Source organism: Orcinus orca, chromosome 19 (assembly GCF_937001465.1).
Source record: "Orcinus orca chromosome 19, mOrcOrc1.1, whole genome shotgun sequence".
NCBI lineage: Eukaryota > Metazoa > Chordata > Mammalia > Artiodactyla > Delphinidae > Orcinus > Orcinus orca.
Window position 1 is genome coordinate 3,328,619 of NC_064577.1, and position 27,108 is coordinate 3,355,726.

General features: G+C 38.8%; 1 protein-coding gene and 1 non-coding gene across 5 annotated transcripts; both read left to right on the forward strand.

The window, feature by feature from the left end:
- UTP6 (UTP6 small subunit processome component) lies at positions 1–26,403 on the forward strand. Of its 4 annotated transcripts, none has more exons than XR_004481991.2 (19): positions 1–201; positions 1,783–1,867; positions 6,168–6,209; positions 6,447–6,539; positions 7,237–7,284; positions 7,725–7,788; positions 9,469–9,587; positions 12,225–12,302; positions 13,213–13,294; positions 13,742–13,823; positions 15,056–15,240; positions 15,787–15,866; positions 16,236–16,313; positions 18,329–18,508; positions 19,326–19,406; positions 19,612–19,721; positions 20,502–20,568; positions 20,709–20,818; positions 23,167–23,239. XR_004481991.2 is itself a non-coding variant. In XM_033423436.2 (19 exons), exons 1-18 carry the CDS (start codon positions 110–112, stop codon positions 20,718–20,720), a joined length of 1,578 nt encoding a protein of 525 aa, XP_033279327.1. In that variant the 5' UTR covers positions 1–109; the 3' UTR covers positions 20,721–20,747; positions 23,167–23,229. The 4 variants fall into 4 exon arrangements, 3 of the variants coding, with proteins under 3 accessions (XP_033279327.1, XP_004267213.1, XP_033279326.1); XM_033423436.2 differs by having other exon boundaries at positions 20,709–20,747; positions 23,167–23,229; XM_004267165.4 differs by lacking the exon at positions 20,709–20,818 and adding an exon at positions 24,301–26,403 and having other exon boundaries at positions 2–201.
- Positions 12,381–12,503, forward strand: LOC117200436 (small nucleolar RNA SNORA54). Its single transcript, XR_004482014.1, has one exon. It is a non-coding gene; the product is annotated as a small nucleolar RNA SNORA54 (small nucleolar RNA).
- Positions 26,404–27,108: the final 705 nt, after the last annotated feature.

Genomic DNA, 27,108 nt, shown 5'->3' on the forward strand with positions numbered 1-27,108 from the left:
TACGTCAGCACGTGCGAGCGACAAGGCCGGGTCCCCGGAATAGAGAGGGGGCGCTTCCTGTGCATGTTGGCTGTGAGAAGGTCTCTGCCGGGTTGTAGAGTTCGACCTCATGGCGGAGATAATTCAGGAACGCATAGAGGATCGACTCCCCGAATTGCAACAGCTGGAGCGCATTGGACTGTTCAGTCGTGCGGAGATTAAGTGAGAGAGCGGAGGAAGAGGAAGGGCTTGGGCGGGTAGAGAGGGGAGGCTGGGGCATGTGTGTGGCGGGGGGCAGGGATAGGGGACACTTGGGTTGTGTTTATATTTTCTAATGTGGTAGAAGCCCATTTCCAGATTCTGATGATGCCCAGAATTAATTTCTCATTCATTGCAAGGTGATCCGTCCATTTACCCCTCAAACATACAGACAGCTCTTCATGGAGGAGGTTTTGAGGCTATAAAGGGGATAAAACCAGGATACCCGCCCGTCAAGAGCTAGGTGCCCTGACACAGTATGGTGGGGGAGACAGACAAGTGAAACATTTTGATCACAGTGCAGCGTACTGTAAGTTGATTGTAGTAGAGTACTGCCCTAGAGATGTGAACAGAGAGCCGTGGGAGCCCAGGAGGAGTAGATAATTCTAACAAAACTTGAAGATGGGGATCATTTAATTCGATTTAATATTTTACCCCAGGGCTTAGCCAACAACTAGTATATAGTTGTTACTCATTAATTTGTATAATAGTTTTTAATAGTTTACTGTGACTATTTCTTCATTTTACAATGACTGCGAATGTAGTACTGTGGCTATGGGAACCTTAAAGTAAACATTTGTTTATGAAACGCAACGTATTGTGGACTCTTTAATAAGAGTGGACTCTGTATTTAGTTCATTCCTTAGCTGAATACAGTGAGTCTTCTCCCATAAGCCCTTTGCAGTAGTGATATAGGTAGAGACAATCTAGGTTTTTTTTTTTTTTAAATCTACCTGTTGAAAATTCAGAAATAAGAGGAATTTAGGAAAGAAATTTGATTATTATTAAAACCCAAGTGACTTGAATTTGGAGGAAAAGAAATCTCTACTAATACCACATATAAATAATGTAAAGTACTACTTAACATTATTTACTTTGCTGGTGGGAATGTCAGTGGTCCTGGCAATCGATTGATGTGATTTTCATGAAAGTTTTAAGGTACATCTTCATGCCCTTAAGACCACAGAAGTCCTGAAACTAGTATATTGTAAATCAACTATACTTTATAATAATAATAAAAAAGAACACAGAGGTAATTATGTAAGAGAGTATGGGGACTTCCCTGGTGGTGCAGTGGTTAAGAATCTGCCTGCCAATGCAGGGGATACGGGTTCGAGCTCTGGTCCCGGAAGTTCCCACATGCCGTGGAGCAACTAAGCCTGTGCTCCACAACTACTGAGCCTGCGCTCTAGAGTCTGTGAGCCACAACTACTGAAGCCCGCATGCCTAGAGCCCGTGCTCCACAACAAGAGAAGCCACCGCAATGAGAAGCCCCCGCACAGTAGGGAAGAGTAGACCCCACTCACCACAACTAAAGAAAGCTCACAGGCAGCAACGAAGACCCAATGCAGCCAAAAATAAAAATAAATAAATTTATATTTAAAAAAAAGAATATGTACTTGCTTATGAAGGATAATTATTTGGGAATTATATATTTTGGCAAATAGATGTTTCAAATATATTAAAAATAAACTTTAAAAATTCCAAAGTTATTTATTTAATTTCTTGTTTCAAGTGTTACATTTTAAATGGCTTTCTCCTTAGGGCTATCATTAAAAAGGCTTCAGATCTAGAATACAGAATACAGCGAAGAACTCTTTTTAAGGAAGACTTTATCAATTATGTTCAAGTAAGTGAATAATTTTATTACTTTTTAATCCCCTCACAAATTTAAAATCAGTTACAGAATAGTGAGCTTGATGTCAGTTTTCTACAAAATTCTGGAACTGATGATTAGACAGGTAATTTTTGAACAGGAATAGAGGTAATTTGGTAATAGTGTTGCTCCACTAAGGCTTTGGTCCTTGGCAAACTGAACATTTTTTTCTTCTATAGGGTTAGTAGATCAGAGTCTGCCAAAGACCCAGTGTATCAGGATTTCAGCAAGAGGTTTGATCAATTATGTCTTGTGGGGAAAAATAAAGGAAAGTGAGTTTGATGATAGCACATGGTTAGGAAGTTAATGCTTATGTGCCTGAGGTCTGTCTATTTAGAGAGAGGTGAGGTATACTGCAAGATTCTTCAGCCCTGTAAATGAATGGAAAATTTGATTGAAGATAAAATATACATGCTTGGGACTTCCCTGGTGGTCCAGTGGTTAAGAATCCGCCTACCAATGCAGGGGACACAGGTTCGATCCCTGGTCTGGGAAGATCCCACATGCCGTGGGGCAGCTAAGCCCGTGCGCCACAAGTACTGAGCCTGCACTCTAGAGCTTGCATGCCGCAACTAGAGAAAGCCCATGCACAAGCAACGAAGACCCAACGCAGCACCCCCCCCTCCAAAAAAAAAATATACACACACACACATGCTAGATCAGTTTTCAGTGGGAGAGAATAATGTGTTGGATGATAAAATCAGGATTCAGAAAGAATCCAATAATAAGATGTTATAAATCCTCTACTTTGGGACTTCCCTGGTGGCACAGTGGTTTAAGAGTCTGCTTGCCAATGCAGGGGACACGGGTTCGAGCCCTGCTCCGGGGAGATCCCACATGCCGCGGAGCAACTAAGCCCGTGCTCCACAACTACTGAGCCTGCTCTCTAGAGCCCGTGTGCCACAACTACCAAAGCCCGCGCGCCTAGAGCCTGTGCTCCGCAAGAAGAGAAGCCACTGCAATTAGAAGCCCACACACTGCAACAAAGAGTAGCCTCCGCTCTCCGCAACTAGAGAAAGCCCGCGTGCAGCAACGAAGACCCAACGCAGCCAATAAATAAATAAAATTAAAAACCAAAACAAATAAATCTTATACTTTAACACTAATAAACATTATAAAAGGTTCTAAGTTTAGCTTTTAAAAAAACCTACTGGATGAACAATATATGAGACCTGGCTAAGAATCTTGTATTTGAAGGAGGTCCTAAAGCTCAGTAGATTGCTATATCCAAATAGATGAAGAAGTATGTCATGTCAAAACATATAATCTAAGTGATTACATGAACAGAAGTAGAGTGTTGGGTAAGTTAGCTGAGCAGAGGAGGTTGCAAACAGTAGGCACTCAGAAGACGTTGGTTTGAAAAAATATTTTGCATTTGTCAGACTATGTCTGGAGCACTGTCAGCTCAGGATGACATTTTAAGAAGGACTTTGACATTTTAAGAAGACTTTGGTTAGAAGGCAGCCAGGACGTAAACCTTGTTCTGGGAGGAATCATTGAAGGAAATGGAGATGTTTAACCTTAGGGAGACTTAAGAAGTGGCAAATAATTTCACGCTTCATATATTTGAAGAGCTATGTGTGGATTAGGTTGATTTGTTTAGTTTTAGAGCACAAATTGAAATAAGTTGATATAAAAACTCACATACACACCTCTCTTACATGTATACCCCCTCTGCCTGCACACAACCATATATACTTGCTATGAGACATAAGTGGCATTTTATATTGAGATTCTGATTATCCACATTGAAAACATAAAAGTAGATCCCTTCCTCATGCAAAAATAAATTCCTATGGAATTGAATAGCTAAATGTGGTGGGAAAACTAAATCTTCTACAAAAAAATATGAATGACTTCAGGTAGGGAAAGTTTTTTTTTTTCTAAATTGAAGTAAAGTAGAATTACAATGTTGTGTTAGTTTCTGGTGGACAGCAAAGTGATTCAGCTATCCATATGTATACATATTTTTCATATTCTTTTCTATTATGGGTTATTTCAGGATACTGAATGTAGTTCCCTGTGCTATACAGTAGGATCTTGTTGTTTATCTATTTTATATATAGTAGTTTGTATCTGCTAATCCCAAACTCCTAACTTATCCCTCCCCCATCCTGTTTCCCTTTTGGTAACCTGAGTTTGTTTTCTATGTCTGTGGGTCTGTTTCTGATTCGTTAGTAAGTTCATTTGTGTCATATTTTAGATTCCATATATAAGTGATATCATATGGTATTTGTCTTTCTCTTTCTGACTTACTTCCCTTACTGTGATAATCTCTAGGTCCATCCAAGTTGCTGCAAATGGCATTATTTTATTCTTTTTTATGGCTGAGTAGTATTCCATTATGTATATATAGCATATCTTCTTTATCCATTCATCTGTTGATGGACATTTAGGTTGCTTCCATGTCTTGGTAAATAGTAAATAGTGCTGCTAGGAACACTGGGGTGCATTTATCTTTTCGAATTATAGTTTTCTCTGGATGTATGCCCAGGAGTGGGATTGCTGGATCATATGGCAACTCTATGTTTTTAGTTTTTTAAGGAAACTCTATACTGTTTTCCATAGTGGCTGTACCAGTTTACATTCTGGTAGGGAAAAGTTTCTTAAAATGAAGAAGACTGTGAAAGCACAAACCATGAAAGAGAAGATTGATTTGACTATGTTAAAGGTAAAAATTTCTGTGCAAAAAAGACATCATAAATAATGTAAAAAGATAAGGCACAGAATGAGAGAAAATATTTGCAACATATATAGTCAGAATCTAGAATATGTAAAAAACTACAAATCAAGAAGAAATGACAAACAAGTGGAAAGAAAATGAAAACAACTGGAGAAATAGGTACATGCAGTTCACAAAGGGGAAACATCAGTCATTGGTAAACTTTTGAAAAGATGTTAGCCTCGTTAGTAATCAGGTAAGTATTGATTAAAACCAGGGTGCAGTACTACTTTATACCCATCATATTAATAAACGTTTTAAAGACTGACAGTATCAGCATATAATTTGTCCCACCACTTTCAAGAGCAATTTGGCAATATCCCATGAAGTTGAAGATGCATGTCCTGTGTGACCCAGCAATTTCATTCATTCAGTCATACAGTATATATTGAGTACCTGTTATGTACATGACACTGATGGGGTACAACAATAAATTAAGCAGACAGAAATCATGTTCTTGAGGAGCTTACATGTTAGTGGTAAAGTTCCTGGATATATCCACAAGAAGATGTGTACAAGAATATTAATTGCAGCTTTTTGTAATAGAAAAATTGGAAACAAATACGCATCACAGGAGGAAGGATAGGTAAATTGCACGTTCATATAATGAAATGCTATACAGCAGTTAAAATGAATGGACTTGAATTCTACATGACAGCAGGGATATATCTAAAGTCAAAATGTTCAGTAAAAATATGGAGTGATGGGTTCATTCAGTATGATACCAGTTGTATAAAGTTTAAAAGCATTCAAGACAACATTATAATGAAGTTTGAAGTCATGCTTGTGAACGATAAACACCTGAGTCAAGATCATCATTTCCTCTGGAGAGGGAGAAGAGTGGAATCAGACATGGGGGGCTTTGCCTTTATTTGAAATGTTTTATTTCTAAAAACGTTTTGAATCAAATATAGTAAAATGTAGGCTTTGACATAGCTGTGTGGTAGCTGCATGGGTGTTCTGTATGCTTCAAATATTTCATAAGACAGTTTTAAAATGAAGCGTGCGATCTTGTAAGGTTCTGTGCCTTCTGTCTCTAGTAGTCTTCAAGCTTAGAGAGGAATTATATAGTAGTGGTTTTTGGAGAGTCTTAGAGGTTCTCAGTGGTCCTTTGGAGGCAAGGGTAGGGAGAGCCAATTAGGTGCCCTGTTTCAGCTAGTATAACCCTGTTTATCTGCTTTATTTGCTTGTGCGTCAGCTAAAATTTTTGAATGGTTAGTTTCCTAAAAGTCTGAACACACCGTTGTAGACGAGGAAGTTAGGTTGATATTGTAAATCTTAGAAGTCTTAGAGTTTTAGTTAACATGCTTTCTTTGTATCTAAGATGTTTAGATGCATGCTAATGTATGTATTTTTGAGTTTTGCAGATGCAAGGTGAATTTTTAGTGAATGCTAGACATTTACTGTAAATTAGGTTTCTTGATAGCAAATTATTTTGTTTTGTGTTCTTGATTTTTATTTACTTTATGATTTTGACTAAATGCATCTCCTCTATATAAAAGGTTATACTTTTTCTTGTTTTCTCTTTTTTTGTATGTTTTTCTTTCATAGTATGAAATCAATCTTTTGGAACTGATCCAGCGAAGACGAGTTGTAAGTAGATGATTTTCTGGAAGTTGGAAAAATATATAGAATTAAATAGTGTGACTGCAAAGCTAGAACTTGGGTTTGGGAAGTAGTTGGCATTGATAATTGTGTGGTGGTGTGCTCATAATGATACTGGTAATTATTTGCTTTCTCTACCAGTACTGTTTAAAGATCAACTGGGAATGCTGCTTTGGATAAATGGGATTAAACTGAGGCTTTTTTTTTTTTAATGTCCCTTTTTAGCGTATTGGGTATTCATTTAAGAAGGATGAGATTGAAAATTCTATCGTACACCGGGTACAAGGTGTCTTCCGACGTGCGTCAGCCAAGTGGAAAGTATGTGTTCAGAGTGCCCTTAGCTGTAAGGGATGTGAAGATGTGTATTATACGTATTATGAATATGGACATTCAGATGTATGGTTGTGGATTCTTATCTTGGGTATCTCAGTACTTATTCTAATGATAATATCATGACTTGAAACCACTTATGAAACCAATAAGAAAATTGATCGCATTACCTTAGAGTTAGTCTGTGAGGATGATGCTGAAAACGGTGGATTTGATTCCTATTTAAGGACCAGAAAATTGTCTGGGATTTGGATATGTCTCTAAATAAAGTACCCCGAGCTGGGGTACTTGGAGGTGGAAGATAAGGTTAGAGTAGGCGCAGCACCTCAGTAACTTGGGTTTCTTCAAGTTTGGTTCTGGGACCGGGATATATTATATGGGAAGTACTTTGGATTCTTGGGAATGACAAATTTTAGTTTGCTGCCTCTGATTGAGACCATTTCAGAAGTGCATTGAACAAATTGGATAGATGACAAATTTTGTCTTAGATCATAGTAGGTGGGAGTGGGGGGATGGAACAAGTTGTCATGGTTAAGAGATCTAAGGTGGGTAAGGAGCAGCCTAATAGGCTGAGGGATGTGGCACATTTTCTGAAATCTGCCTCTGTTGCAAACAAAATTAATGCAAAGGTGTATTGTATATAAAATTCAAACTCAGGCAACTTACTCCATTGCTTTTCTTGCAGGATGATGTTCAACTTTGGCTGTCTTATGTAGTCTTTTGTAAGAAGTGGGTGAGTATTGGGCAACCCTGTCTTGGTCCTTCTTTCCTGCTTTTGGTCAGTCTGCATTTTAAACCTCATCCTTGACTACTGAACTCCATGTTTTCTCCAAAGGTGTGTAAGGTTAACAAATGGGAAAAGAACCCAAGAAGCCTGTTGCGTATTTGAATGACTATATAAATGGCTTCCATATCAGCTGAAAAGAAAAGGGTCTTTATGCATATATGTTCAGTAAAGTTGAAAACATTTTTTAGATATTTAAAATGTTTATGTTAAGTGGTTTAGGTAGAAGAGAACCCTGAGTGAATCTGTATTTGTTTATATGTCCTTAGCAATAGCAGATGTCGCCGCCTCATTGGAGCTCAGAGTTGGTGAGGGTACAGTGCAGATCACTTAGAGTTTAATAGCAATGACTTTGCTGTGCAGGAAGTAGAATTTTTCTTCTTTTACAGGCTACCAAAGTTCAACTTAGCAAGGTATTCTCTGCCATGTTGGCCATTCATTCGAACAAGCCAGGTATGGTGAAATCCTTGTCAGTTCTTTTTCTACCTTATTTGTAGACTCAAGCCATTTTGGAATTTATTTTGCTTGATAAACCTAAGAGAATTATTTTGAGAACTTGAGCATATGAACTTGGCCTCAGCAGTTTTTATTCCTGAATAGCTGCCTCTTAGTTCATCCCTGCTACTGTGAACTAGTTACTGTGCCAGGTATTGTATCTGTGAGCAAGAAGGACTGAGTTTCTTTTTAGCTGATGGTGAAAGAAACTCTTCAGTCCTTTGAGGGGAATTCTGTTTGGAGGCAGTCAAGTCTGAGGATTTCAGAAACATAAAGGGGAAAATATTAATACAGATTTTACAAGAGCGATTAGCACAGAGTAGGTACTCAAGTTTTGTAAGAGAAGGACTTCTCTTGTGAACACTGTGTAAGCAGTACGATATTTTATAGTGAAGGTGCTTCAGTGTCTGTTCTGGAGTATTAGGTTTACAGCGCACGAGACTCAAAATCGGCTACATTTGGCACCGGTTGATTCCGAAGGATACAACAAGACAGCGTTAGTGCTGTCAGCCGTTCAGAGGCTTGTCTTTGGTGGGAGGGCATGAGAGCACGGGAGTGGGCAGAGGAGCCACACTGGCGTAGAGGACCCCTGGATGGGTGCAGCTTCCAGGTATTATATCTGTGAACTGTGCTCAGTTTCAGGAGTCACATGCTCAAGAAAGCCCAGAGCAGTGGCTGTCTACCATTCATAGCCTTCCTCATCCAGACACAGTTACAAACCGTGGGTCATTTTTACCAAAAGCAATCTTGCCTGGTAATAGCTGATCTTTTTTTTTTAAATATCTTTATTGGAGTATAATTGCTTTATAATGGTGTGTTAGTTTCTGCTGTATAACAAAGTGAATCAGCTATACATATACCTACATCCCCATATCCCCTCCCTCTTGCGTCTCCCTCCCACCCTCCCTATTCCACCCCTCTAGGTGGACACAAAGCACCGAGCTGATCTCCCTGTGCTATGCGGCTGCTTCCCACTAGCTATTTATTTTACATTTAGTAGTGTATATGTGTCCATGCCACTCTCTCACTTTGTCCCAGCTTACCCTTCTCCCTCCCTGTGTCCTCAGGTCCATTCTCTGTGTCTGGTAATTGCTGATCTTTATGAAGTTTCTAGGGAGATAGCTAGAATGTTACGTCAAGGTTAATTTCTTATGTAGAAGGACAAAGGTTTTTTGTTTGTTTGTTTGAAGACTTTATTCCCTGTAGGTACGATAAAAAATTTACTTTAAAAATTGAGTCATTTGAAAAAAACTATGAACTACTTTAAATACAGAGAAAAGAGCAAAATAATTTATTTCACTGACTCCAAGATGCACAATTTTTTCCAGCATTTTAAGACATTAAAAATTTGTATGTGAGTTAATGATGATGTTGACCTTAGATCTGATGGAATAGAGTAACGGGCACATAAGTACCCACAGATGTTAACATTTACAGATTTGGTTTAGAACACTCTAAATTTTAGATAAAGCAACAATACTTTACAGATAACCATTAGAAATTCCCTATCTCCATCCTCTTCCTCTTTTGATAAGATTTTAAAGAAAAGATCTTTGGGTATCAAAATTGGTGCATTGGTCTTTTCATACCTGACTTGATTACTTTATTGAAATGAAGTCTGATGTTTTTCACTTACAGCCTTGTGGATTATGGCGGCCAAATGGGAAATGGAAGATCGCTTGTCTTCAGAAAGTGCAAGACAACTATTTCTTCGGGCTCTGCGCTTTCATCCAGAGTGCCCGAAACTTTATCAAGAGGTGAGTGTGTGTGAACATAAGGTGAGAGTCATGTCTTAGTTTGGTCCTCTGGAGACGTATATACTTTATTAAGTTAAAAAGGTTTCGATTTATGGAGACTAGGAATAAGTAGGGGAGCTGCTGGGGAAAGGGGGTCAGAAGGGTATTTCTTGGCCAGTAGTAGGTGTTGACTTTGCTCATCTTCCAGGTTTTCAGTGAGAGATTGGAACTCCTACCTGTCCATTACCGTGGGGACCTTTCTTACCGTGGACCCTACCTTTCTTTACTTGAGGGTCAGGGTTCAGCCATCTTTATATCTTTGTATGTATGTATTCATTCATTCATTCATTTATTCCCCTCCCCTTCTCCTGCTCTCCCCTCCCATCCCCTTCCTGCTTCTTTTGGCTTCCCTTGCTGTTTTCCCCACTTTGTTCTCATTCTCTTCATCTAGTTTTCTTGAGATAGATATTTCCTTCCCTTCCTGGTGGACTTATTCGCCCTTGAGGGGTGCACTAGAACAATGAATGATAGCCAGATTTAATTTTAAAAAACCCCGACAAATGCTAGAAATGACATATTATTAAAACTGCACCCTTTTCTGAGGTATTTGTCAGAATAAGGGAGAAACTACTGTTGAATCTTCAAAGGAAAATTAAGCCCTATGTGATGAGGGAGACCCTCATTAAGACCCCTATGTGTGATGGCTCTTAAAGCTAATAGGTTTTGTAGCTGTTTCAACTGTATTTTGGTTTTGTAGTAATTTAATGTTTTATATTAGAGTCTTGCGTCCTTTCTCTTCATATTCTGTTAGACAGTTCTTTGTGGCCTTTATTATTTTTATTGAGAAACTATTGTAAGAATCAGTCATCCCTGCTATTAGAGTGCTATTGTATGGTGTTATTGTTTATGTTTTTTGGAAGCTTTCACAATTGCCTAGACTTGTATTTTCTAAAATGGAAATAGAATTTTTGCTTATTCTTATCAAAAGTAAATAGAATTTATTTATTATAAATGGTTCAGAGAAAGCAGTTTTATGAAAAAAGTAACAGAAAAAGTACTCATAATTTTACCTCCCATACTTTTATGCATATTACAGGTATTTAAAACAGGCTTTATTCTGAAAAGTGGGATTCTACTACACATTTTCGTGTTCTATATTTTTACCTAATACATCACGAATATAGTCCCATGTTAGTATATATTAATTTATATTAGTGATATTCAAACTTTTTGGTCTTAGGACCCCTTTACAATCTTAAATTACCGAAATCCCCAAGGATCTTTTGTTATATGGGTTATTTGTTAAATTTTATTTGAAAATTAAATATTTAATTGAAATTTAATTTAATTGAAAATTAAAACCAAGAAATCTAAAAATATTCACTTAAAAATAATAAACCCATTACATGTCAATATAGGTTACTTATTTTTAAATGAAAAAAACTCTTCTGAAACAAAGTTTAAAGAGAAGAATGGCCTTATTTTATATAGTTTTAACCTTGTAGACCCCCTGAAAGGGTTTTGGGAACCTCTAGGTATCTCCAAGTCACAGTTTGAGATATACATTATCTGTTCTGATAGTTGCATTTGTTAAAAAAAAATAAAGATTTTTAAAAAACTTTCCACTCTAAAAGTAATATGTACTTTGTAGAAAATCTTGGGAAAAAAGCCAGAAAAGCACAGAAAAGGAAAAAGTGTGACTGATTGAGGACAAATACTATTAACATTTCTTCATAGGCTTTTTTCCTGTGCACATTTTTTACATAATGTTAATTGTGTTATATGCAAAATTTTATAGCCAGCTTTAAAAACAAAGTAGAATATCACTAGAAATGTGGTGCACCATTACTAAACTATTGTAACTGTTTTATGGCCACATCACCAGTCTGCTTCTTTTATAATATATTTTACTTTCCCTACTTTTAGACACTTAGATTGTCTGCGTTATTTGCTCTTATACCCTTGTGTATGAAACTTCTAGGTATTTAGGATTATTTCCTTATGATCGATTTCTGGAAGCAGAATTTTTGGGTTAATGAATATAAACATTGTTTTTTGTTTGTTTGTTTTTGTTTTTGCGCTACACGGGCCTCTCACTGTTGTGGCCTCTCCCGTTGCGGACCACAGGCTCTGGACGCGCAGGCTCAGCGGCCATGGCTCACGGGCCCAGCCGCTCCGCGGCATGTGGGATCTTCCTGGACCGGGGCACGAACCCGTGTCCCCTGCATCGGCAGGTGGACTCTCAATCACCGTGCCACCAGGGAAGCCCAAACATTGTTTTTAAACTTGTCATTTTAATAAGTCTTGTAACATAGAATTCAAAGTATTAAAAATTCTGGACAAATCCAACTTTGTATTATGTGTTAACCATATGTTTGTATAGAAACATTCGGGAGAGGGAATTCCCTGGTGGTTACAGTGGGGACCCGGGTTCGATCCCTGGTTGGGGAACTAAGATCCTGCAAGACACGTGGCGCGAACAAAAAAAAAAAAAAAAGCCTTGTCAATGTCAGCTAGTTTCATAACAAGATAGATTATAACACTCCCTCCACACTTCCCCAGATCTGATATTTATGAGTAAAAAGAGGCATGTTATATATTTCTAATTAGAAAATTATCTCCAAAGGTTTTCAGTTCATTATTTCCCTTCTGTGTTAGTATTTTAGGATGGAGCTGATGCATGCTGAGAAACTGAGGAAGGAAAAGCAAGAGTTTGAAAAAGCCAAGATGGATGTGGTAAGATCCTAATGTATTGTCACCTGTTAACAAGATATAGTGTTTTGAACCTGCTTAGGAGTAACAGAAAATCTTTAGGAGCACTGTTCGTGACTTGCCGGTCTGCCCGTGGCTGGCGGGTTCCATTCCAGTGCCACAGCAGTTCCAGCACCACGCGACTGACTGCCTGGTGGCTCTTGGTTTCAGGTCTTGGAGACAAAGTGGGAATAAAAAAGAAAATCTTTAGAATGTACTTTTCTTTCCAACTTAATATTTTGAAACTTTTAAATGTCTTGCATTGATTTAATTAAAATGGGCTTAGTAATAAAAATGGAATTTTGTGCTTTAAAAATAGACATTTGGACTAATTGGAGTGGTCCTTGAAATTATTACTGATGGAATGGCTACATACTGTTCTTTATGATCTCATTAAATGATATGTTAATGGGTTGAAGGAGCTCAAGAAAGGTTGTGAAACGTGTGATTCCTAGCCTTCTTTCTTTTCCTTTTTATGTAATTTTTTACGTGCCAGAGTAAGTTTAAAGAAACAAGTTTGAGAATATTAGAGCTGAAAAAGGAACTTCACTATCACCTGTTATTGTGGTTACCAGCTTTGAACTTTTTTATCCAAATAAAATCTTACACAGAAGGGTGGACGTGGCATGTAAAACTTGACCTATTCTGGTATAGGTAGAGAGTGAGGCCTTAAGCCGTGTAATCTTGCTACAACTCTGGGAGCCTGAGAATACAGTGGAACATCAGTGATCTTATTCAAGCTGTACATTTTACAAGTGAGGGAACTGGCCCAGAGAGAGACGTAATTTGCCAGAGGTCATGTGGCACAGGTAGTCTAGGATTGTTAATTTTCATTCTAGCGCTATTTCTACTTACTGGCATTACCCATTCAGTTGTTTAATATCGTACTCTTTAGGGGAATCTCGAGTATGCTGAAGAAATCCTTATGGGCGAGTTGGCAAGGATCATCTACAAAAATTCTGTAAACATAATTAAAAGTAGGTATCCTTTGAAAATTTATTTATGGTGGGAAAGTGAAACATTCAATTTATAATGAGGAACCTTTAGCCTATTTTGAAAATTTCTGTTAGAATGTGTATAAAACTCTGATTGTAGGGAATAGTGCCCCCATTCTTTCAGAAAAGGCTTATTTCCCCTTAGATTATTACTGAACATTTCAATAAGTTTTTGAGTACTTAAATCATGTGGGGAGTTGAAAAGAATAAATGATTTAGTACATTCTTTTGTGTCCTAAAGATGCTTAGAATAAAGTCCTTAATGAATACTCAAATATTAATAATGACTTTGCTTGTATAGTGGGACCATGGGTGATTTTTTTGTTTTATCTTACTTCCCACTTTATAAAAAAACCAAAACTAACTCCACTACTTTAAGAAAGTGCTCCTTTAGAGTCTTACTCCCCTCCCCCGCTTTTTAAATTTTAGGTGCAGAATTTCATGTGTCACTGCTTTCAATTGCACAGCTATTCGACTTTGCCAAAGATCTGCAAAGAGAAATTTATGATGAGTAAGTAAAATAGTGGAAAAGTGAATATGTCTGTTTTGATCTTGTGGTAAGGGTTTGAAGTTGGATATTTAGAAAGGGGGAAAGAAGATACCATACAAAATCCTTGGAAGAAAGCTGTTTTAGGACTATTGTATAGTATTTTATGTATACATAAAAAGTGTATTTTTGGAGAAGTTGTTTGACTCACTTACTGGCTTCCCTTGGGAAATAGTTTGCCTTTGTTCAATAAGAAATATGTCCTATAGCTTATATAAAAATCTATATTCCTGCTTTCCTGGCATGTCTTTTGTCCTTAAGATGAGAGTTGTACTCATGAATGTTTATAGTTGAGTGCTGCAGGTAATCAGACATTATTCTTTTTTTAAATTTATTTATTTAATTTATTTATTTTTGACTGCATTGCGTCTTCGTTGCTGCGTGCGGGCTTTCTCTAGTTGTGGCGAGCAGGGGCTACTCTTCGTTGCGGTGCACGGGCTTCTCATTGCAGTGGCTTCTCGTTGCAGAGCACGGGCTCTAGGCGTGCGGGCTTCAGTAATTGTGGCACGTGGGCTCAGTAGTTGTGGCTTGTGGGCTCTAGAGCACAGGCTCAGTAGTTGTGGTGCGTGGGCTTAGTTGCTCCGCAGCATGTGGGATCTTCCCGGACCAGGGCTTGAACACGTGTCCCCTACATTGGCAGGCGGATTCTTAACCACTGCGCCACCAGGGAAACCCCAGACATTATTCTTTTAATGTCTGGTTATATGGTTGAAGAATTATTTGCAGCCTACCTTGTGGGTACTTCACCCTTAATAGGACTCTTACTTTCGTAGGAGATAAGAGAGAACTTGGATCAGTTTGCTCTGTGGATACCTTTAGGGTTTTGGTACATGATTAGGCTCCTTCTATTAGAGAAAATCAAGAGTCTAGATATGATAAGGTTTTCTTGGGCTCGAGAACCAGGTATCTTGTCACACATACCTGCTGGTTTGACTTTGAGAGCTAACCTACAAGTTAACATTTGTGAATGATGTCTGAAACAATCTGAAACTAACAAGTGTGTGACAGCTCTGATCCATTGACAACATTTACATAGTGAGGGTGAAGACATCTGGGGAGCCTGTTGGGAAATGACCCTTTTGGTGCTGGAATTCTTAAAGGGGTGTCCTGGGTACATTTTCAGAGCATTGGGACTGTCTCTCTGTTTGATGTTCTGAGTTAATCTTATGTCCTAGGTTGATGTCAGTATTTTTCAGCCTTCAGGCTCTGCATACAGACGACCCCCTCACTTGGGATTATGTGGCCCGCCGAGAATTAGAGATCGAGTCACAGCCAGGAGAAGAGCCGCCCACAATGAAACAAACCAAAGTGGCAGAGGTGGGCCGCCGGGAGGAGAGGTGCTGTGCTGTGTATGAAGAGGCGGTGAAGACTCTGCCTACAGGTGAGCTTCACCAGGCCCTGTGTGCTGAGGAGTAACGGTGTTCCTGAATATGAATCTGAAGCTCCATTCCCATGACCAGAATCCATTTCTGGAACCTCTCTGTGGTAGTTTACAGTGTGCCTGGCTTTTCCAACTTGTTCTTTCTCTTTTATGACCTTCCTCGATAGCTGTGGCATTTGTTCATTTATTTGGGGAAATAAATAATACTTAGGATGTGATCATTCAGAAGGTTGTTTCATTATCATTACTTAATTATCTTCTATTATAGATTTACTTGATAATTTTGTAATATTGGAAAATAAAGGTAAAGGGTGCATGACATGGATAAGACTTTTAATTTTTGTATTTATGTCACTACTCAGTTGTTTGCCCTCAGTATTTGAGATGTTTGATAAGCTGTAATCAGAATAACTTATATTTTTCACCAGACTAAACCAGTTTAAACTCTTCCTCAGAGGAGTTTTCCCTTCAAAGAAAAGATGTACGATGACTGTTAAACTAAAAGAATTGCTGGTCTGATCAACATAATCCCTCTGATTTTTCCAGAGGCCATGTGCAAGTGTTACATCAACTTTTGCATGGAAAGGTTTGCTAAGAAGACAAGCAGTCGGCACCTCAGAGAGAAGGTATTGACTTTGTTATGTGGTTACAGTGGCTGACTAGAAAGTGTCTTCTGAAAGAACATAGGCACAGGTTTTTGGGGTCTGAGACAGCTTCCAAGAACTTGTTGCATAACCACTCTTTGTCCTGTGAATGACCTGTCATTCTGAAGGTCTGAGTCTGCTTTGCCCTAGTTCTGGCCACGAGGTAAGGAGGTCCTCTCTTCCTGGGCTGTGCTTGGTGCCACTGTCCAGATCATTTAATCATAAGTGAAACCACCTCCGTCCCTTCTTTCAATTCTCAGAAAGGTGTAAAACTGCTTTCGTTCCTGTCAGAGGCCAAAGACCCCTGCTGGGAGCTTTGTGATGAACTGAGAGATTTTTTTCTGATTTCAGAGGCTGGAAAGAACCATGGTTGCATTCAGGAAGGCACATGATCTCAAACTTCTATCAGAATTCCAGTACAAGCAGTGGGTAAGGACCTGGACACATTCAGTGTCAATTACATGTACTTAATTCTGTTTGGTTCAGGCTGGTGTCATGTGTTTTAATATATATAGTTTTATGACTAAGCACATTTGGAAGATTGGCATGGTAGATGTAGAGAGTGTTTATTATTTGGCTGTCAGTATTTAGTGTGTGCCAGAAATGAAATCTGTACCAGTAGAGGGAGGAATATTGTAATATATAGTGGAAAACACGCAGAACAGAGTCACAACTGGGTGTATTTTGTTTGTCCATCCATTCATGTTTTCCTGAACCTACGCTTGACTCAGATTAACCGCTGGTACAATAAAGACAAATTAGATGTGTTCAGTGTTTTAGAAGCTGACATTCTTGTAAGAGGCATATTAACCCATCCTTATACTCTGAAGTGGGTAAGGATTATTATATAGAGACCAGAATAATGTAGTGTGGGAATACACAGGTCTAGACTGGGTTTTGTGACTTAATAGGTAGGTAATGGGCAAACCACTTAACCCTTCTGAGTTGGTTTACTTGATTTTAGAATAATGATAGTGATCCTTGTTTTTGCCACCTCACAAAGTTGTTGATAGCATTCCATGAGATGGTGAATGTGTTAATGTATTTAAATACTTTCTTAGTGGAAAAAAAAGGACAAAAATCTTTATATTTATTGAATGCCTTTTATTTGTATAACTCTTAACCTCTTTTGATTTATATAATTTACACAATTTTTATGTAATTGCAATTAATGTCTTGCTGTTTTGTACTGTGTTGTACTGTTTTTACATTAACATTTTTTCTATACTTTATACGTAGATCGACATAAACTATTGATATATATTAGTAGCGTATTGTATTGTACCACAACTGGGTACCCTTCTTCCATTATGGAATCTATCTGTGAAAAATCCCAGGCCTGATGAGTTCAGCTGCTCTGTTGGAGCTACTGAATGCTGCTGGCAGGACAGTCCGTCCCACCCTGTGTGTTCAGCTGGGCGTGGCTTAGAGTGCCTTGGCAGTCCTGCTCTCTTTCCATTATTAGTTTCTTTTGGCATTCTGAACTTGGATTTCCTTTCGGATCCAAGCTTTCTATCCTCTTCAGCTTCTTGCACATGCTGGTGGGAGAGTCTTCTCTTTTTCCTGGGGATCTCTGCTTTCACCTAATGCCTGTTCTTCCTTAAGTCTCAGCATAGATGGGGCTTCCTTTCTGGGAGTCCTTTCTCATCACTGCCAAAGATTCTGTTGGGTGCTTCTGCTTTGTACTCCTGTAGCATATGATTCTTTTTCTGTGATGGTACGTATCAGACTCTCTGCTACTAAATTGGAGGCGCTGTGGGCAGTAGGGAATGCACCTGACCTCCTCATTATTGAGTCTATAGACTGTATAGCGTGCAATTAACATGCTTGCTGAATGAATGCATTATATACTGCCATTTACTTGCTTTTTTACAATTTTGTAGAATTGGATTGGTTTTGGGTTTTTCTTTCCCTGTTACAGTAGTGTGGGCAGAAGCATTTTTAAACAGATATTTCCTCCTGTTCATTTATTTGTTGGGTCATATTTGTGAAAGTAAAATTCCCAAGTTTGTGGCATGAACAGTCTCATGACTCTTTTCAGAAAAATGGGTACCAGTTCATAGTGTGCCCAATTCTGTTTGAATGAATAAACTTGTTTCTTTACCATCCCACAAATACTGGTGGTGGATGTGGGTTTTATTATAGTGAACTATTTTATTAAAAATATAACTTTCAACCTAAATTATTTAGGCCATCTGCTTTTCACTTATGTTTTTTTTTTTTTTTTTCACTTATGTTTTTTTGATAGCCCTTGGGGATAGGAGCAGGGAATGGAGGAGAAATTCCAAATTTTTTACTTTGTGCCTGTTTGGCCACCATGGTGAAAGGTTTAGAAGAAAGGCTGTTGAATCTATTGCCTCGCATGAGGTCTTTATTTGTCCCCATTTCCATAGATAATGTAGCTCTCAGTAGATACTTTTCCAATGACCCTTTGTCTTATCCAGAGCGAGTTGTTGCTGCACCATGACTTACTTACAGAAGCTCTGGAGGTGGCAGGAGCCGGGATGGAATTGTTCAGAGGCTCCGTGATGATGTGGCAGGTGAAGCTGCAGGTCCTGATTGCCTCAAAGAGCCCTGACGTAGCCATGCTTTTTAAAGAAGCCTTTGTGCACCTGAAACCCCAGGTCTGTGAGTTGTGTCTTTTGTATTTCATTCTGTTTGGGAAACCTTTTAAGACTGCAGCCAAAGCTCATTTGGAGTAGACTTATCTAAGGAAAGCTGGCCCCAGAGTGCATTTGTGATGATGGTTCAAGGATCATGGGTGGAAGAATTACTTCCATTTACCAGCCTATTTCTAATTCATTATTTGAAAGTCGACTAAATTATGTAAACTTTTCTATTCCTGTTTATATATCTTATAAGTGAGAAATACTAATAGAATATTATTTCTAAACTTTAAAGTTTAAAAGACTAAACCTTAAAGCTTTGTAGTGAATCTTTTATACTAGTAGGAAAAAGATATTCCAGGAGTTAAAATAGGGGGAAAAAAATCATAGTTATTTTACCGCTCATTTGTATGTGCTGCTGGGACATGAACAAAGGCTAGATAGTTCAGCCTAGATTAGTTAGCACTTGTGTTGTGGTCCTACACAGCACAGACGTGACCTGGGTAGCTTGGGTGTGACTAGTTTTGGGTTGTTAAGTGCTTAACTTACTGGTAATTGATGCTAATAACTTTAGGCAGTATTCCCCAACAGGGGGAAGTAGAATTAACAGGAGAGTATTGCTTTGGGCAACTGGGTCCGAAGGCTGTCTGTGTTCCGGTGTACCATTCCTGCCAAGCACTGAGAGTTCTGTACAGTGGGGCAGACTGGGAATGACTCTGTATTGCACATATTGATTATCTCAGGAGGAACCTGTCTTTATAGTGATGAGTTTTCAGAGCATAGCGCTAAGATGTCATTTTCTAACCTTTTTTTTTTTTTTTTAAATTGTGAGCAGATTTGTCTGCCATTGTGGATTTCTTGGGCAGAGTGGAGTGAAGGTGCCAAAAGCCAAGAAGACACTGAAGCAATCTTTAAGGTACAGGCCCCCTGTTGTAAGTCTTGTGTGTGGGGAATGAGCAGATAGCCCTGCCAGTTGGCTAGCTTTCAAAGGGTTATTTCTAAAGCAGGTGCTCCCTTTAAAGCACTGTTCATTGCATGGCCTGGGATGGTTTTGGGAAAATTTGTTTTGATATGTAGACATTTCCTCATGTAGCTTGTTTCTCTTTTCTTTTAAATTTTAGAAAGCTGTCTTAGCTATCACGGGTGGCGACTCAGTCACTCTGAAGGATAAGTACCTGGATTGGGCTTATCGAAGTGGTGGCTACAAAAAGGCCAGAGCTGTGTTTAAAAGGTACTCACAGACACGCATAGCTATTATGAGTCTCTCAACCCCCTTCTCAGCCCCTCGTACCCAGATTATATGAATCACAAATAGATGGAGGAATAAATCCAAGAGCTGTTAAGTTCATACCCATTGTGGAAATTTTAAAAAAAAAAGAGAGAGAGAGGTAACTAGTAATTCATTGTAATCCTATCTTCAAGAGAAAAACCGTCCTAATGTATCATTTTAAAATTTGTTTTTCACATGTCTGAGATTATGCTATAATCGCACGTCGTGTACCACTTTTATTGATGAACATTAGACTGGCCTTTTTCCTACCAGTTACAATTCTTCATAAATAACATTTATTAAAAACAGCTATATGATATACCACCCTGTGGACGTGCCATGATTTATTTGGCCACAGTAACTGCTTTGATGAACCTTTGTGCACAAATATTATTTGTCCGTATTGGAAATTATTTTCTTAGAATATGTTCTTAGAAATGGAGTTCTTGGTCTCCTTCAAAAAGACCTTGAGATGAAGGAGAGGGAACTTAAAACCCTGAGAGTGAGAAAGAAGAGAACAGGAAGAGAACTGGGTAGGTGTTTGGTGGTGGTGAAGAGTAAAGGCACTGGAGACTGAAAATGGTGAGTGACTGGTAGCCAGGTCCAGTCGCCATGCTGAACTGCAGCCAGGACTTTACCCAGCTACGTGTGGCGGAGGCACTGGCGCAGGTGTTTATATTTATGCGATGTAAGAGGCTTTCTTCACTGTGGAAGATAACGGTTCCCCCTGTTCCTTTTTAGTTTACAGGAAAGCCGTCCATTTTCAGTTGATTTTTTCAGGAAGATGATCCAATTTGAAAAGGAGCAAGTAAGTGTCCTGTCTATGCATTTTTTGTCTGGGAATATGGATTAGTGCTAACTAATCTATGGCAGCACTTTGTTATTTAAAAAGCTCTCCTTATAATACAGTATAATTTCTGGTCCCTTCCTCCAACCCCTTTTTCATAGATGTGGCTTTAGGAATGGTAATCAAGCAAAGAAGAAAAGGTACATGTTTGGAAACTAGACAACTCAGATGTCACCTCTTACAGGAAGTCCTCCCTGCCAGGCTGTGTGAGGTGCTGCTTTTCTGCCTCCAGTGCCCTGTCTGTCTCTTGTTTTGGGTTGTGAGGTAGAGAGTAGGCACTCGTAACTGTTTCTGGTGTTCTTTAACTGAACTTTTGAATGAGAAAAAATACAGGAAAGTGTCAGTTAAAAAAAATTATACATGAAAGTCCAAATATATCTGTAATCCCCTCACAATAACACAACCGATCATATTTATTTTTATTTTTGTTGTTTTCTTTAATCCTTATTTACATACATATGCACAGTTTTATGATGTTTTATTTCTGACTTACGTGACATGTGGAGGTTCTCACTTTTTTTCCTTAACATCATTTTGTAAACACATTCTTGTGTTTTTACCTGGCATCATTTTTAATGGTTGTTGTATTATTCTTAAACCTGTAGTTTTCTTAACCATTCCATTACGTTTAGGTTGTTTCTAGATTTTTGATATTGAAAACAGTGCTGCAAGCATTTTGCTTATATAGTTTTTTTTTTTTCTTCTCTTTTGAGGACTGGAGCTACTGGCTTTTTTGTTTTTTTAAAAATGTTTATTTATTTATTATTTATTTTGGCTTCGTTGGGTCTTCATTGCTGTGCGTGGGCTTTCTCTAGTTGCAGCAAGCGGGGCTACTCTTCGTTGCGGTGCGTGGGCTTTTCATTGCGGTGGCTTCTCTTGTTGCGGAGCACGGCCTCTAGGCGCATGGGCTTCTGTAATTGTGGCACGCGAGCTCAGTAGTTGTGGCTCATGGGCTCTACAGTGCAGGCTCAGTAGTTGTGGCGCACGGGCTTAGTTGCTCCGCGGCATGTGCGATCTTCCGGGACCAGGGATCCAACCTGTGTCCCCTGCACTGGCAGGCAGATTCTTAAACACTAGACCACCAGGGAAGTCCCTATACTGGCTTTTTAAATGGTTCTTTACATATTGCCAGATAGTTCTATAAAAGTTATACTTATTTATAGTGATAATCACCATGTATATATATCAGTATACCTGTTTCCTCCATACCTTCTCCAAGTGTTCAGTTTCGCCTTCTCTCTTTTATTTTGGTATTTTGATTGGTGTTTACTTTTTTACTTTTTTTATTTGCCACACTGCGCGGCATGCAGAACTTCCTCGACCAGGGATTGAACCCATGCCCCCTGCAGTGGGAGTGTGGAGTTTTAACCACTGGACCACCAGGGAAGTCCAGGGATTGGTGTTTATTATTTTTATTTGAATTTTGAAAAATTAACAATGAGGTTGAACTCTTATTTTCATAGGTTTGACCATTGTGTGGGTCAGTGATCTGTTCTTGTCTTACAGTATAGGACTTAGTCTAGCATAATAATTCATAGCCAGGCTTTGGATTAATAACACAATGGTTATGTGCCTTGGGCAGGTCACTTAATTCTAAGCTTCGACATCCTTATCTGTAAAGGAGGTCGGAATACCTGTTCCAGGAGTGTGAGGGTTACAAGGCCAAATGGAAGACTGGATGGATAGGACTTTGCACAGTTCCATGCACACTATGAGCCCTTCACAAAGTGTGATTCTGTTTTTCATGCATGTGTAAGATGTGAGGTTAAACTGGCTTTTTATAAAATAGTACAGTCTCAGCGAAGAGAAATTGGAATGAGGAAATAGTTATTTGACTACACAAAAAGATTTTTAAACTGAAGATGTTAATTAATCTGCTTTGAAAATGAAACAAAGAGAATACGTTTAAATGGAAGTAGAGGTGAAGAATTAACAGGTATTGATTGTAAAGTTAGCACTGTCTACTCTGCTTGGTGCATAATTCATCAGCATTTTAATTGAATCCTTGTAGTTGTCCTAAGAGATATTATTGTCCTCATTTTATGGGTGAGGAAACTTGAAGGTCTGTCTGATGGGTTCAGAAAACTTCCTGAAGTTCATATAAGTAGTATTTATATATATTTTGCTTTGATATAAAAAGTTTTAAGGTGGGTATGGCTAACATGTGCCAGAGCCCAGATATTCAAAGGAAGAAATCCCTTACCATAGGGAATAGAACCTTCCCCATTTATTTATTTAAATCCTGCTCCTCCCTCAGAGCTTTCACGTATATTTTCCCGTGGAGGTGCCCATGTTCCCCCAGGTGAGAATTAATTAGGCTTTTTCCTTGCCACCAAAACAAAGTGCATTTATCACTGTTTGGCGTTTGCTTCACTCTGCCATGTAGTGTCTTTGACTTTTCTCTGGATAAGTTCAGAGTCAGGCTGTGTTCATTTAAACCTATCTCTCCTCCCCTTCAAATGTCTAATAGTTGATAGCTGCTTAACAATACGTGTGAAATGAATTTGTGACGTTATAAATTAGGCTTTTGAGGCAAGATTGTCTGATTATTTTTGTTAGGAATCCTGCAAGATGGCGAACTTAAGAGAATATTATGAGAGAGCTTTGAGAGAATTTGGATCTGTAGATTCTGGTAAGTAAACTTCAGTTATAGACACATGGGTCTGTTTGCAGGTGTGGTCTGTAACCTATGATGGTTAGAATAGTGGTTCTTAACTGCTTTGGGGTCATGGGCCTCTTTGAGGATAGAACTTGGCATCCTTCCCCTGCCTCCTCCCTCACTCCGTGCATAAATGCTGGCAGACATAATTTTGCTTATAATTTCAAGTTCACAAGCCCAGGTATCCATGGGTCTTCTGTTAAGAACTCTGGACTAGAAGGAGGTTCGTTTGGTTTGGTTTCCTTGAAAAATGTGATATTTGTAAGGAAAAGGTTAATAATGTAGGTCAGAACAAAATGGGGTGGGAATTACAGCAGAAGGGTAGTGGGATACTAATTGACAAAGATTGTCATGGGCTGTTGCCACATTGTCTGTATCTAATTTATAGGACTTGTAAAACATACTTCTTGGTATAGGTTAAGTCATGTAAAGTCTGTTTACTTGTGAACTCAAAAACTGACATGTAGAGTTGTTAAACTCAGATTTAAAACAATACATTAGCTTTTTCAAGGTTTCAGCAGACCTTCTGGTGAAATGAATGAATATGGCATTTTTACTAACCCAAGCAAGTTTTATTAAGCAGACTGACAAGGTCCTAATGAACTCATTGAGGTCTGTTTCACCTTGAGAGACTCAGCAAAATCCTCCCTCTACAATATTTAGTATTTTTGAGTTTATGAAATATATAGACAGTCATGATTCTTTCTTTTTAAAGTGAAAGCAGTTTTCTTGAGAGATACACATTCTATAGTAGAATGTGGGCTGTGTCAGAAGGTGAGAGCACTAGACTGTCACGATCCAAGTGAAGATTTCCACTTTAAAAAAAAAAAAAAAAAGGCTTTGAAATACCATAGTGTAAAGAAGCTGAGAGAAGTATTGTTTTCCATAGGGTTCTAGGAAAATAACAGCAAGAAATTATTAAGTTTCTTAGAAATCTTGCATTGAATTGATATTAAAGAATTAAGTTTATGTAATAAAGCCTTGTCAGTTACCTAATTGTATGTTTACAGTAATTTTTGGGATTCCCTTTAAAGATCTTTGGATGGATTACATCAAAGAAGAATTGAACCACCCCCTTGGTAGACCTGAGCACTGCGGACAGATCTACTGGCGAGCCATGAAAATGTTGCAGGGAGAGTCAGCAGAGCTGTTTGTAGCTAAACATGCTGTGCACCAGGCCGGCCAGCTGTGAAAAGAGGAAGAACACAGCCAACTTTGTGAAATAGTGTTGTAAGCCCTCTGCATAGTTTTGTATTATGCATTCATCTGCAGTTTGCTTAGATGGCAGACGAGATGGTGTCTGATTTTGAGACATGCTTTAATTTTGTTAATGCGCTAATCTTTAATTCCAGAAAAGAGAACTGCTGTTTAGTGGCCAGAGGCCAATTGTTGAGGCCAGACCTACCACAGGTCCTAAATGTTTTCCAAAATACATGGAAATCGCATCACTGATCTTCTTTTATTACCACTGGTCAAACTTGAGTATCTCTAATCTAGACCCAGGGGTCAGTTAAGATAGGGAGGAAAGTACAGTTCTGTTTGTTTATTTTCTCTTTATTATAAAAGTATATGTGGGGGCTTCCCTGGTGGCGCAGTGGTTGAGAGTCCGCCTGCCGATTCAGGGGACACGGGTTCGTGCCCCGGTCCGGGAAGAGCCCACATGCCGCGGAGCGGCTGGGCCCGTGAGCCATGGCCGCTGAGCCTGCGCGTCCGGAGCCTGTGCTCTGCAACGGGAGAGGCCATGACAGTGGGAGGCCCGCGTACCGCAAAAAAAAAAAAAAAAAAAAGTATATGTGGTATGCACTTGTTGTCGAAAATATGGGCGGAATAGAATAATGTGGAAAAGAAAATAAAAGCATTCTGTAATTTTATCATCTGGACTAAAAATCACTAATTTTATTTCCTTTATTAGAATTGAATTTATACTGTTAGATCATTTACTCATTCATTCATTCATTGAGTGCCCGTCATAGGCAGGAAAGAGGAGAAGCTTTTTGGGATGGAGGTAAGGGTTGGAGGAACAGAGCTGGATGTCCTGAGTTGGTTGAAGCAGCAGAGAAGGATGCTGGGTATTGGGGGGAAAGTTGTCCTTTAAGAAGATTTAAGTGATTATAAAAGCGTGTTCTATCTCTGGGACCGATCTGCAGAGAAATGTTTACATTGGGGAGGCCCAGCAACAAAAGAAGGGCAGGGGTAGGGAGTAACTTAGAAAGAGAAGGGCTTCAGAGGCGAGGATGGAGGATGGCTTGGAGTAGAGAAGGGCGTTCTGGGAGCAGGGGAGGCAGTTGTTTGAATTGTACATTCTGTAAGTTAACATTATGATGCTGTCACTGGGAGAAGCATTCAGTTCAGTTTTACTTACTATTATGTTTCACTTAATATTATGGGTTTTTTTCCATGTCATTAAATAGCCTTAAAAAGATTTAATGAATTCAGAACATTCCATTGTATAGATGAGGCATGACTTATTTTACTAATCCCCTATGGTTGGACCTTGTCATTTCTAATTTTTTCTTGTAAGTACTGTTGGTGAAGATTCTTGTAAATCTTTGTTAACATCCCTGGTTATTTCTTTAGGAGACTGACATCTGACAGGAGAATTACTGTATTAAGGGATATAACTGTTTTAAAGAATATTGATAAGTGTTGCCAATTTGCAATGTATGAAAATACTTTCAAGCACTGTGGGTATTATATTTCTTATTTTTACCATTTTAATAGGTGAAAACTGATATATCCTTGTTTTAATGTGCATTTCTTTGATATCAGTGCAGTTAATGCATTTTTCCTGGCTCTCATGTCTTTTCATGTTTGACTATTTTTTGACCTTTTTTTTTTTTTTTACTAATTTATAAGAGTTTTTTATGTACTAAGAATAGTAATCTTTAGTTCTTCTCTTCTTTTTTGCAAATAATTTGCCCCCAGCTTTTTTTTTTGTGGTGTTTTTTGAGGTCCAGAGGTTTTGTATGTATGATTTCTATTGTTGAAAACCCTGCCTCTTGCTGAGGACAACTCAGTATTTTTTCCCCCATGCAGTTAATTAAATTTTCCACAACACCGTTTGTAGCCATTTTTGTCTCTGCTGATTTGTAATACTACCTTTATTATATATTAAATTCCTGTGAATATTAGAGTCTGTTTTAGGGCATCTTTATTAGGAGCTTTTGTACCCAAAATGGTGTGTGTGTGTCATTTGTTTTAAAATAAGAAAAATCTCCTCTTTCTCCTCTCCGTTAAGTCCCAGGAAGTTCAACATTTAAATCCTTAAAGGGCTTTTTTATTTTAGGAAAGAGATACATGTTGCACATAAGAGATGAGAGTAAAGAGGGTGGTGGGTGATTCCTTAAAGCAGCAGTCCCCAGCCTCTCTGGCACCAGGGACCGGTTTTGTGGAAGACAGTTCTTCCATGGACGGGGGCGGGAGGGTGGTTTGGGGATGATTCAAGTGCATTACATTTATTGTGCACTTTCTTATCATTACATTGTAATACATAATGAAATAATTATGCAACTCACCATAATGCCGAGTCAGTGGGATCCCTGAGCTTGTTTTCCTACAACTAGATGGTCCCATCAGGGGGTGATGGGAGACAGTGACGCGCGAAGTGTGTGGCTTATGTGCAGTCTACTCCGTAAGATGCAGCTTGTCATTTGCCACTCACTGATGGGGTTTTGATATGAGCCTGCAAGCAACTGATTTATTACGGTCTCTGTGCAGTCAAACCTCTCTGCTAATGATAATCGTATTTGCAGCCGCTGCCCAGCGCTAGCATCACCACCGCCGCTCCACCTCAGATCATCAGGCATTGGATTCTCGTAAGGAGCGCACAACCTAGATCCCTC

Bases quoted from the DNA above. Each gene is read 5' to 3' on its own strand.
- UTP6 (XM_004267165.4), top strand. From the start codon at position 110: ATGGCGGAGATAATTCAGGAACGCATAGAGGATCGACTCCCCGAATTG. The intron at 1,868-6,167 runs GTAAGTGAATAA...TTTCTTTCATAG, and splicing joins ACTTTATCAATTATGTTCAA to TATGAAATCAATCTTTTGGA. The intron at 7,285-7,724 runs GTGAGTATTGGG...CTTCTTTTACAG, and splicing joins TAGTCTTTTGTAAGAAGTGG to GCTACCAAAGTTCAACTTAG.